The sequence below is a fragment of the Amborella trichopoda genome, chromosome 1 (assembly GCF_054954075.1).
Source record: "Amborella trichopoda isolate Santa Cruz 75 chromosome 1, AtrichopodaSantaCruz75HAP2 v2.0, whole genome shotgun sequence".
Taxonomy (NCBI): Eukaryota; Viridiplantae; Streptophyta; class Magnoliopsida; order Amborellales; family Amborellaceae; genus Amborella; species Amborella trichopoda.
In genome coordinates, this window is record NC_142336.1 from 5,681,959 (window position 1) to 5,693,378 (window position 11,420).

An 11,420-nucleotide genomic window follows, 5' to 3' on the forward strand; every position below is an offset into this window, starting at 1 on the left:
CCCATCCAAAGGGGCCAGGGCTTAGTCTAACCAAGGCTAAAAAAGAAACAACGATAAATACAAGGCCAGCCATATTATGGCTTTGGTCCACGCCCAGCCTTATTGGGCCACATTTTTTGGTATAAGCCCTAGTTTTTCAAGCTAGATTGCCGTGACCAGCCCATTGCCAACTCTAATTATAAGGAAATATAGTTACGAAAGACATATGAGACCATACACCAATGACTTAGTCAGATTGCCCTGACTAGCTCATTGCCAACTCTACTTCTCAAGACTTAGTTAAAAAAGGCTCTAAAAGGATGGAAATGTAGACAATGAGATCATTTATTTGTGATACAATACAAGGATGTCACATTCATTATTGATAATCAGATGTAAAACCAGATTGTTGAATATGTGTCATTGATTGGTCCCAAAGTCAAAAGTAAATTTTTCGAATGTTGTGAGATACTCTAATATATTAGATTTGACATCCATTAGATAAAAATGACTATGACTTCCTTGTATCAAAAGTAAATGACCTCATAAAACATAATCCCAAAAGAACTATGAAATCCAATTCGAAATCCCAACATTTATTGATGAATGACATAGGAAGAAGCAATTCATTAGGTACCCTTGTTTGGAATTACCAATTGCACCTGCTTGCAAGAAATTTGAACCATCCATTCAATAGGACTAAAATGCAGCCATGAAATGCATATGAAAATGCCTTTTTTTTACTGAAAAATAGACAAGATAAGAAGCAATGCACTATTTACAATATTCACAAATAGAAGAGAGAGGCCAATTTCTCAAAATCATTAAGACCCTCCTCCATTATTAATGCTATCAAACTCTCCTCTTCTGGATTCTGGAATGAATTCTCTAATATCACAAAGAACAAAATCCTTGTTTGGGATGTTCAGGGCAGATCTATATTCGCTTTCGTCGAAATCAGTCTTGCATAAGGTTCTTTTGTAACTCTCCACCGCCCTCTTGGGATTGCCCCTAGCAACACAAACCTGCCCATCGACAAAAGCATACGAAACGGTAGGAAAATAATGCACCTCTCTCTCTCGCTCTCAAGTTCTACAGCATACAGTATTCACAGGGAAACGAACTTACAAAGTGCCTTATATCCAACTCACATAACCAAAACCGCCATTCTTCTGAATCCTCCCCGTCAACTCGGACACGAATTTTACCTGAGTCTGTGCGATAGAACTCCAATCTACTCAAATCATAACCAAGACCAATCCCTATAGCCTTAATATATGCTTCCTTTAGACACCAATACCTACAATACCATGTCTCAAATGAGAGATCTCTTAAACCTTTTTCTTTCATTTATATATAGATTAGCTATTTTGTGTGTATCTCTATAGTTGCTATTGGACTGCAAAAGTTTAATTTGCAGAGTACTTCAACATTGGGAGGCACCAACTGATAAGACCCATCAATTATACATACATACATACAAACACATATGTATGTATATATGTATGTATATGCACATACATATGCATGCATGTGAGCACACACATGCAGAGCCAATCATACTGGACCAAGTTCTTTGTATAATTGTACATGAACTGAAAACTTTGGGTACCTGTAAAACTCTGCCATCATTTCAGTTGTACTACCAGCATTCATAATGTTCTTCCATTCCAAACTGGTAAGATGTGAGGAGAAATTTGCGATGAAGTCCAAGGCATCTTCATATTTTGGAGTATCATGGGAGACAATATCGATACCAACAATGCATAGGGGCTCAGAAGCAATAGCCACATAGTCCCCATGGTGTGATGCGTTGAAGTTAAAATTTGGAAACTCAAAGTTTTCATGGTTGTGTTCCTGCAAACAAGCAAGATAACTAAAAGATCAGACATTATATGTGACAAACATAAATGAGAATGTAAATACAATCACACAACAATATGAGAGGGAAGGGAGACATGCATTCTATTGTTGGATATTTTAATAGATGAATATGCTAATTATAACCAAATCATCCCCAGGTAATCCACTATAGTTTTCATCATAGCAACACCTTGGATCCAAGAACACCATTTCAGCGTTCATAGCGATCCGCCATCAAATTTGAATCGACTCCGGTGTATGCGATTTTAGGCCACAGTTATATGGTTCTGCCCACTCGTAAATTTTCTTTGATTAGTTTCATTTTACAAAAGTTGGTTAGTGGTAGAATGGAAGTTCCATTAAGCCTCTTATGATCGTGGGAAATTCACATCACAATTGCACCAAAAACACCTTACTTCTGTGTAAATATAGCATAACACTGTCATCCAAATGTGAACTCTTTCATTTATAATAAAATCTTTGCTGAAAGACAGCATTCTACAGCACTTCGGACTTTTGAAACCATAATGATCATCATTGTCGGACAACACTATGGATGGTCATGCAGATATAGAGTGGAATACAACATGTCCCAATCTGGCAGGCCCCATTTCACTTTCAGAAAACATCATTTCAGTAGATGGCAATGACACCAATCGACAATGGTTTCCAAAAAGATTACTGTTACACTTTCAGCAAAAATAGCAGTCACACTTGAAAGTTGCAAAAAAACACAACCTAATCTCGCTAAGAATCACTTAAGGTTAAATGCAAATTATTGCAAAAACCAAGCAAGATGAAGAAGATTCAATAACTAGCAAATCCCACCTTGAATGCTTCTCAAATTTCGTTTTTGAATGCAACGGTTTTAGAAATGGAAATATATATGATGAGACTATTTACTTTGGGATTGTTTACATAGAGACCATTTATTTTTTTATACATAAAGGTCACAATCATTCACACTCATTAGATGTCAAATATAATGGCTTGGGATGAGTCACCAAGTCCGATAATTTTTTTTTTTGAGAACTTTGTATTTATTGAATGACAATCTTACAACCACCTAATTTGAAATTTAGGAGAAAAAAATAATTGTGACCTCCGTATACAAAAAATAAATGGACTCTTTGTAGACAATCCCGTTTCATTTTAATAGTCATAATCATTGTCAACTATTGGATGTGAAATTGGATGGCACATCAAGAAAAGTTACTACCTTTTTGTACAAAAAAATAAATGGTATGGTAGTATACCATACCAAAAGAAATAATCAGATAAACTAACCAGTTTTAGGACCTTTTGTTTTTATGAATGAATCTCCAGCTACAATATAGTGTGAATTTTATACAAGGAGGTCATACCAGAGATGGTTTTCCCTCAACAGTGCGCCTTATGATTACGTCCTTGTAGGGAATGCCTAACACTTTGTGCACAAGACCATATTGAAGCATTCTGCTAACAAGAGCCCTCTTTCTATCCTCAAATTTCATAAACCTATGCCGTTGAATCACAACAAATCTGGTCAACATTTAAATTTTCAATGACCAAGTAATATCTCTCTCTCTCTCTCTCTCTCTCTCTCTCTCTCTCTCTCTCTCTCTCTCTCTCTCTCCATTAACAAGTTCCTGAGGATGATACTGAATAATTAAGTTTAGATTCTGGTGAATTCTACAGTTAATAGAGAGAGCCTCTCTCTCTCTCCCCCCCCCCCCCCCCATTAAAACAGTTAATAGAGAAAGTCTCTCTCTCTCCCCATTAACAAGTTCCTGAGGATTATACTGAATAATTAAGTTTAGATTCTGGTGAATTCTACAGTTAATAGAGAGAGAGAGAGAGAGACCTGTTAATGGAGGAGTGCTCGTGAGTGGGGAGGAGAGAGATGCAGAAGGAGAAGAGTCGGTGAGAAGGCTTCCACTTAGAAACGTCAACTGCCCATCTCTGCACCCCTTTCTCCATTAACACCCATACACCATTGAAACACCAAGCTAGCGACTCTCTCTCTCTCTCTCTCTCTAGACTCCAAGGCCTCTCTTGGGATTTTTCAGCCAGTGGAATCTCTCTCTCTCTCTTCCCTGCACTTCTCCCTCTCTCTCTCTCTCTCGGGATTATTCAGCCAGTGGTCTCCCTCTCTTCACTGCACTTGTCGTTTTTAAACAACATATTCTGCGGAGACATAAATTGTCCTTACCTTTATCCTATTGACACATTGTAACCACTCTGAAAAGCAAGCTCTCTCTCTCTCTCTCTCTCTTTCTCAGTCGGAACGCCTCTGAAAAGCTTGCAACTTCTATCTCTGTTTCTCTCTCTGCGCCTCTGAAAAGCTTGAAACTTCTCTTTCTCTCTCTGCCACTGAAAAGCTTGCAACCTCTCTCTCCCTCTCTCTCTGCGCTACTAAAAGGCTTGCAATTTCCCTCTCTATCTAATATTCAATGCCATTCTGAAAGGCTTGCTACCTCTCTCTCTCTCTCTCTCTCTCTCTCTCTCTCTCTCTCTCTCTCTCTCTCTCTCTCTCTCCAATTCCTCTAAAAACAAACGTCTTCCATTTGATCCTATCTGTCTCTTACTGTTCTCAAAATGCTGAAATCTGCACTTGAGAGGCTCAAAAGTTGCAGGAAACCCCTGTTCCAATACAGGCGATCAATGGGTTTTAACACCAACACATTTGAGAAGGTACCCCAAGAGAAGGCTGACTGTGTGGTCATAGGGGCTGGGATTGTTGGGATTGCAGTGGCTAGAGCCCTGGCCCAAAAGGGAAGGCAAGTCTTAGTAATTGAAGCTGCTTCCACTTTTGGAACAGGAACTAGCTCAAGAAACAGTGAGGTCATTCATGCTGGGATTTATTACCCCACTAAATCATTTAAGGTCTGCTCTCTTCTACCATTTTTTTTTTTATCTTCCTTTGTTTGATATGGTTCAATTTCTCCTGAAATTTAGTGTACATACACTAATGTAATTTTTTGTTTTTGTAGCAAAAAACATGTTATAGCAGGTTCAAATTATTCAATTCTTGATTGTTATTCATTGTTTAATGTGTGTTTTTTTTTGTTAGAAATCATAATGCCTGGAAATTTAATTTGACATTGAAGCTTAATATTTAGTTCCCAAGTTGAATTGGAGTACAATTCACGGTTTTGCTTAAGATTAAAACTTGTTCTTTTATTAACTTCCTTGACATTTGAATTAGGTTCATATGCTGGCACTTGACAATATTGCTAGTTTAAGATTGCTATTATATTTCGTTTTATCTGATTAAAATAGTTCGATCGCTTGCTCACCCATACGATCTCTGCTGTATTTTACCATTTAATTTTGGAATTTAGATTTAAAGTTTGGAATGCAATGTCCCTTAAGAAATTTTCTTTGTTTTCTCTCTGTAACTGATCTAGTTTCGGGTAATTTAGGCGCTTTTTTGTGTTCAAGGAAGGGAGTTGTTATACAAGTATTGTTCATACCATGAGATTCCACACAAAAGGATTGGAAAACTCATTGTTGCTACTAGGGATTCAGAGGTTCCAAAATTGGAAGCTCTCTTGAAGATTGGAATAGAGAATGGTGTTGAGGGTCTAAAGATGATAGATGGTGAAGAAGCTATGCAAATGGAACGGGAATTACAATGTATCAAGGCTTTGTGGTCTCCTTGTACTGGAATAGTTGATAGCCATTCACTTATGCTCTCTATGGTGGTAATGTACTATTCCTTTGCTCTTTAGGTGGGCTGATTATATAAATCTATAAATGCATGGAAATCATGAAAATGGACGGTCCATATAATGCAAGATGTACTATTTTAAGGACTTGAAATCGTTTTTTTCTTCATATCGATACATCCCTATGTTGAGATGAATAATTAGATGTTTTTCCAACATCAAAACGGCCTTTTTTGAAGGACTTTGGAGGTGAACCTTAATTCTACTTTTTAAGTTGTCAACCTTACATAAACTTTTTCCTTCTTTATTTCAAATGTCAATGATCAATAATTGTTTATTTTCCTACAAGGTAATGTGTGAGAAAAATTGGTTATTGTAATCCTTTATAATAGTCCAATGTGCAGAATCTGTAAGTACTTTCCAAAAAATGGAAACAGGAACATCTTATAATACAACTTACTAGGGAGACTAATATAATTTATGCATTTTTCCATTTAATATTGAAAAAATTGGAGCTTTGTCTCACATGTTTCTTTACTCTTTTATTTTGTACCACAGCTCTTATTTACCAAGGAGATGCATACTAATATATGAACATGTCATGTACAAAATTGATCTATACACTCAGAAAAAAACAAAATCACAAATAGGACAAAATGCCTATGGAGAGGGTGGTGAGATAACTAGTTCACTCCTATGTATCCCCTCCTTAGCTAATGAATCTGATATGATTATATCACTTTCATATTTTGCATTCTATCTGTTGTTTTCTATATATTTCTTTTACTAGCTAAAATTCATATCTTGATCCACAGCAATAACAAATTTTCAGCTTAGTGGATAAATTAGTATGTTCAAGACACTCCAAATACCACATCCTTTTATGTTTTTGTGAAACTTAAACAAACGATTAAAACATTTAGTCTTGGGTCTTAATTTATAATTTGCAGTAAATGTTTTTTCTAAGATATTTTATTTTTGTTTTAATATTGAGATATATTCAACTTTTTTCTTGATTTTCCTCATTTTATTTTGTCTTGTTAATCACGACAAGAAAGAATTTTTCCAAATTATTTCAGTCACTTTCTTTATCAACCATGAGAAATGAAAAGGCTTAGTGCCTGTGCGTGTACAAATGCACAAGTAAAACACACATACACATGCATCCATATGTGTTTGACTGGCATAGCTGCACGTGTATATGAATAGGCATGCACTCTATGTTGTATGGATAAGTGGTGCCCATGCTGCAAAATGATCATCATTATATTTTCACTCAATTTTAGATTAAATTCTGGTGAAAAAGCAGTAGTAATAAGCTTCTTCGCCATTTCTTGAAAAATAAAAGTTGAGCTCTATGTATGCAGCTAGACACCCCTCACCATCATCCTGCGCCGCCCTTCAATTAGGTACCCACATAAATGACTGTGTTTTACATACACATATACATATAAATAGATACATATATACACACACACATACGTATAATATAAGATATATATATATATATATAACCCCTTCAATTGGTTCCCTCATAAATGAATGTATTATAAATACATGCATACATACATAAAATGCCTACATGCAAACATATATGTGTGTGTGTGCTTGTGTGCGTGGGTGTCTATAGACACACACACACATATATATATAATTACCAAAAGATTCCCTAACCATAACATGACATTGAATTCAGGGTGAGGCTGAGAGTTATGGAACAAGCTTTTCTTATAACACTGCTGTTATTGGTGGCCACTCAGACAACAATGGCTTTCATCTGCATGTTGTGGAAAGCAAAGAACTTGAGAAGTTTGGTGGTGACCATGTTTTGCAACCTCAGTTGATATTAAGTACCAATCTTGTAGTCAACTCAGCTGGATTGAGTGCCCTCTCTCTCTCTAGAAGATTTCATGGGCTAAGACATGAGATTACTCCAGCTTCTTATTATGCTCGGGGTTGCTATTTTACTCTATCTGGAATTGGAAAGCCTCCTTTTAACCATTTAATTTACCCTCTTCCCGAGGATGGTGGAATTGGTGTACATGTGACGCTCGATATGAATGGCCAAGTAAGGTTTGGGCCGGATGTTGAATGGCTTAAAGATGTGGATGACTTGTCAAGCTTTTTGAACAAGTATAGTTATTCTCCCTTTTCTCGCATTATGGAAGAATTTGCAATAGGATTTAACATCAAATGTAACCAGTCATTTGTGTAATTATCTCTCTTATTTCTCTTACAACTGAAGAAACAACAATGAGATTAGGCATTAAATGGAAGTTAAGACTTCTGGTAGATACTTCTAGATACTTGCATTCCAACTTTTAGAATTGATTTCCTTATTTTTTGTGAGATTCATTTGGCCTACATGGAATACACCATATTGATCATTTTCATAATAATTAACACTACAAAAAGTTCTTATAGAGACTTAGTTTAGATGTGTTACTTGTAGAAGTTCTTATAGAAGTTCTTGATGAGATTCAGTTTAGATGGGGATCTATTGTTAATAATGGCATCTTTCATTTCATCAATGAACTGGTCTGGCATATAAGAAATCCAAAGAACTATTGTCATAAGGTTTCAGCTGCAAAAATTTCAGCAGACTTTTTCATGAGATATATAGGACTTCTGTTAGATATTTTTTCATGATATTCCTCTTTGTTTACAGAGAAACCTTCAGAAACATGTCCTGAAGGCAGAAATGAATTGCATCTACATGTTTAGAATTGACATGTCAAAACATAATAATGTTCTCCTTCTACTTGTGTTGAGGTGGAAGAGAGTTTTTTTTTTGGAAAGAGATTCTTTTTGTGGTTTTGGCCCATATTCAAGAGTAGTTTCACAGTCATGATTAGTCCAACTTCCTCTGCTTTGTCTATGTCACTAGATAAGCTAGTAATTGCATCCCTGGAGAAGCTAACAAATTGCTTATGTGTTAGTTAATGTTGTTTTGTTGATGCAACCTTGGACGGTTATTACGCTCCAGTTAACAAAGTTATTTTTAACAATTAGAAAGAAAGTGATTCATTGCTGTTGCCTGCTACCAATAAAGAAGTATACTCCAGAGCCACTGGATCTAATGGTGGCATTCAAGACTATAGGCTGCCATTGGGAGTGAAATCAGGAGAGGAAGTGCCATAGTGTTTCAATTTTCTTATCCATGTGCAAAATATGTTTTGTTTTAGTTATTGGGCATGTATTAGGGGGTCGCCCCCCCCTGCCCCCCCAAAAAAAAACATGGTTAACAGGATTTGTCCAATCGAAAAACTTCCAGATCAGTCACCCCCAACATCAATTCCCTGAAAATGATTTGGAGATCAGAAAATGCTCCAAATCAATTCCTCCTCAAAGATTGACTATGAACCTTCCATTCCGGGGACGACTGAACTAGGGTTTTAAGAGCTTGAAACCTTATTTTTTAGGAATTGTTCACAAGGTGAATAAAAATATATATGAAATATTCTGAAATATTCACATTAAAAAAAAATCCCTTTAATTATGGTTTTTTGGGGTTAGGCCACTGAATTAGGTGTTTGGGCCAGACCACATAATCTTTCTCCGTAGCTATACACACATGCATATTTATTTTGATATGCAGTTGCTCATGTGTGTATGTGGTGCAAGTATTGTCAAGTAAAATTTGCAATATAAGGGAATGAAATGAGCCCTTAGATAAGAGATTCTTGCTCTAAAATTGGAGTTGAGAGATGAAAGATAGCCATGCTCAGTTGACAACTAGTTAGAAAATTGCAAATATTGGTTTTTTCTAAAATTTTCTGAAGTTAGATCACTCATTTCACTACTAGTAAGACATGTAAAGAAAGTAAAAGATAGGTGTGCTCTCAAGTGAATGCTTGAGTTGCACATTTTTTTTAATTAAGTATTTATCCAATGATTAAGTGAAAGAGAGATACATCAAGTTGTGCACATGGGACAGACATACAAAACTTAACTGAAAACCATACTGATGAATATTATTTTGGTTTCTTTACCTCATCAGCTTCTCCTATCTAGTGAATGCTTTTCTATCGGTCCTAAGTAGAGAATTGTTCCTTTACATATAATTTTGTTGTTGTTGTATGTTCTTTGGTAATTGAGAGGCTGTCACTCTTATATTTCAAACTCGATTCTTTCCCTGTAACTTTTGACCATTGTTCATTTTAGTAACACCATCTAACTTCAACGTGCGTATTAATGTTGCTCATATGCGAGCAAATACTGGCTGTTCCTTGTAATGCTTCTGATTGTTCCTATGCTTATTTTAGATTTGATTATTCAGTTGATGCCAATCGCGCGAAAAGATTTTACCCAGAAATAAAAAAATACTATCCTAATTTGAAGGATGGATCTCTAGAGCCAGGATATGCAGGAATAAGGCCAAAGCTATGTGGTCCTGGGAAACCTCCTACCGACTTTCTTGTACAGGTAATATTTCTGCACTGCCTTCATTATAATAAATGAGTTTTACCTGATTATCTAAGGTTAGGTCTTTTCTTAGAGTAATCAAATCATATTCAGAGATGTGCCACCATATAGAACAATATGGATAGAAGTATTTTGTGGATAAAGTATTTGGGCCACTCCACTATCAGGACATTACCATTTCCTCAATAGTTTGAAATAATTGTCAGCATTGATTCTGTTTTGGTCTAAAAGAAAGGGTTGCCAAAAAGGTAGAAGAAAGAGCAATACAAAATAGTTGAGTTAAAGAAGTGTAATTGGTTCGGATTTGAAAGAATGGATCTATATATGAGTTTTTCTGTACACGTCTTGGGGGAGCTTGGGTTATATTGTGAGCTTTCAAGTAAACGAAAGAAGGTTTCAGTTCATAATGTATGTAATCGAATACTAGCCCAATATTAGTACCTTATCTAATGAGCAGGACAGATTTAAAAAACTAAGAAGGAATACCTATCAGTGATAGTTTACGTGTTATTGGACTTCCATGCAGGGGGAGGATGTTCATGGCGTTCCTGGTTTGGTGAATTTGTTTGGGATTGAATCGCCTGGACTAACATCAAGTATGGCGATTGCAGAATATGTCGTTTCAAGGTTTTGTGGATGATTGGCTAGGCCATGAAACTCATTATCTATTCTACATTTTTAAGATGCAGTTAAGAGGTCAGCACAATGTCGTAATAATAAAAGGAGACCCTACCCCTAAAGAGAATGTGGGGTAGGTGACATTTACAGAGGAGTTTCTAGAGCGCCGCACATGGCAAATAGATTCCCTTCTTATAAGGTGGGGATGTGTCTTAAGAATTGTCTCTTTGCAGTTATGTCTAATTTTAAATGGTTGTAACTATTGATGAGTGTCATTTGTGAAGAATCATAGCTATTATGTATCTGTGCTTTGTGTAGGGTTGTGACTCTTCAAAGTTTTTGTAACCCATGGAACTAGTATAGAATGAGTGATGAGTACAATCCATTGCACTGTTTGCCCCTCTTTCTTCTTGCCCTACAGAGAGAGTCCTGGTGCTATTATTTATATGGTGGAGAACTACCTGAGATGTTCTTTTAACATAGTAAGACCAGACCGGACTGCCCTGTCCATCCGATCATACCCCAAAAGGTGCATGTGAGAGATGATTTTGTAACATGGTTATCAAAATTGGACCTTACTACCCCATCCAAACCCCCAAAAAAGGCTCCTTGGCTAGTGTGGCCCAAAACAAAAACCGACTTTGGTTAAAAATCAGTTGAAATAAATGTTTCACTTGTTTTAATTGGTTGGAATAGCTGCTTTTGACTAATTGAACTGCTTGAAAAAAAAAAAAATAGTATTTTTTTTTAAATTAATTTTTTTTAAAATACAATTTAACAAGGGTTAAACTAGTTTTAACTAAACTTGACCTCTTACTAATTGAATGATTGAAGAAGCACATAAAAATATTGAGAGGATGAATGTCAATGAAATAGAGGGAGAAA

At 36.1% G+C, this 11,420-nt stretch overlaps 2 protein-coding genes across 5 annotated transcripts; one reads left to right on the forward strand and one right to left on the reverse strand.

The window, feature by feature from the left end:
- Positions 1–697: 697 nt before the first annotated feature.
- On the reverse strand, positions 698–3,976 carry LOC18426137 (uncharacterized). Of its 3 annotated transcripts, none has more exons than XM_088858804.1 (5): positions 3,686–3,976; positions 3,207–3,339; positions 1,592–1,836; positions 1,108–1,279; positions 698–1,004 (listed from the first exon to the last, which is right to left on the reverse strand). In XM_088858804.1, exons 1-5 carry the CDS (start codon positions 3,799–3,801, stop codon positions 804–806), a joined length of 867 nt encoding a protein of 288 aa, XP_088714930.1. In that variant the 5' UTR covers positions 3,802–3,976; the 3' UTR covers positions 698–803. The 3 variants fall into 3 exon arrangements, with proteins under 3 accessions (XP_088714930.1, XP_088714925.1, XP_088714936.1); XM_088858799.1 differs by having other exon boundaries at positions 3,207–3,363; positions 3,686–3,818; XM_088858810.1 differs by lacking the exon at positions 3,207–3,339 and having other exon boundaries at positions 3,686–3,787.
- LOC18426140 (FAD-dependent oxidoreductase family protein) lies at positions 3,688–10,938 on the forward strand. 2 transcript variants are annotated; one of them, XM_006832803.4, is made up of 5 exons: positions 3,688–4,707; positions 5,247–5,528; positions 7,189–7,625; positions 9,758–9,917; positions 10,444–10,938. In XM_006832803.4, exons 1-5 carry the CDS (start codon positions 4,420–4,422, stop codon positions 10,555–10,557), a joined length of 1,281 nt encoding a protein of 426 aa, XP_006832866.1. In that variant the 5' UTR covers positions 3,688–4,419; the 3' UTR covers positions 10,558–10,938. The 2 variants fall into 2 exon arrangements, 1 of the variants encoding a protein (XP_006832866.1); XR_016049761.1 differs by lacking the exon at positions 7,189–7,625 and having other exon boundaries at positions 3,835–4,707.
- The last annotated feature ends 482 nt before the right edge of the window (positions 10,939–11,420 follow it).

Excerpts from the sequence above, each read along its gene's own strand:
- LOC18426137 (XM_088858799.1), bottom strand. The coding sequence starts at position 3,801 with ATGGAGAAAGGGGTGCAGAGATGGGCAGTTGACGTTTCTAAGTGGAAG. Across the intron at positions 3,364-3,685 it reads GAGCACTCCTCCATTAACAG|ATTTGTTGTGATTCAACGGC; the intron begins GTCTCTCTCTCT and ends AATGTTGACCAG. Across the intron at positions 1,280-1,591 it reads ATGATGGCAGAGTTTTACAG|GTATTGGTGTCTAAAGGAAG; the intron begins GTACCCAAAGTT and ends ATGGTATTGTAG.
- LOC18426140 (XM_006832803.4), top strand. The coding sequence starts at position 4,420 with ATGCTGAAATCTGCACTTGAGAGGCTCAAAAGTTGCAGGAAACCCCTG. Across the intron at positions 5,529-7,188 it reads CACTTATGCTCTCTATGGTG|GGTGAGGCTGAGAGTTATGG; the intron begins GTAATGTACTAT and ends CATTGAATTCAG. Across the intron at positions 9,918-10,443 it reads CTACCGACTTTCTTGTACAG|GGGGAGGATGTTCATGGCGT; the intron begins GTAATATTTCTG and ends ACTTCCATGCAG.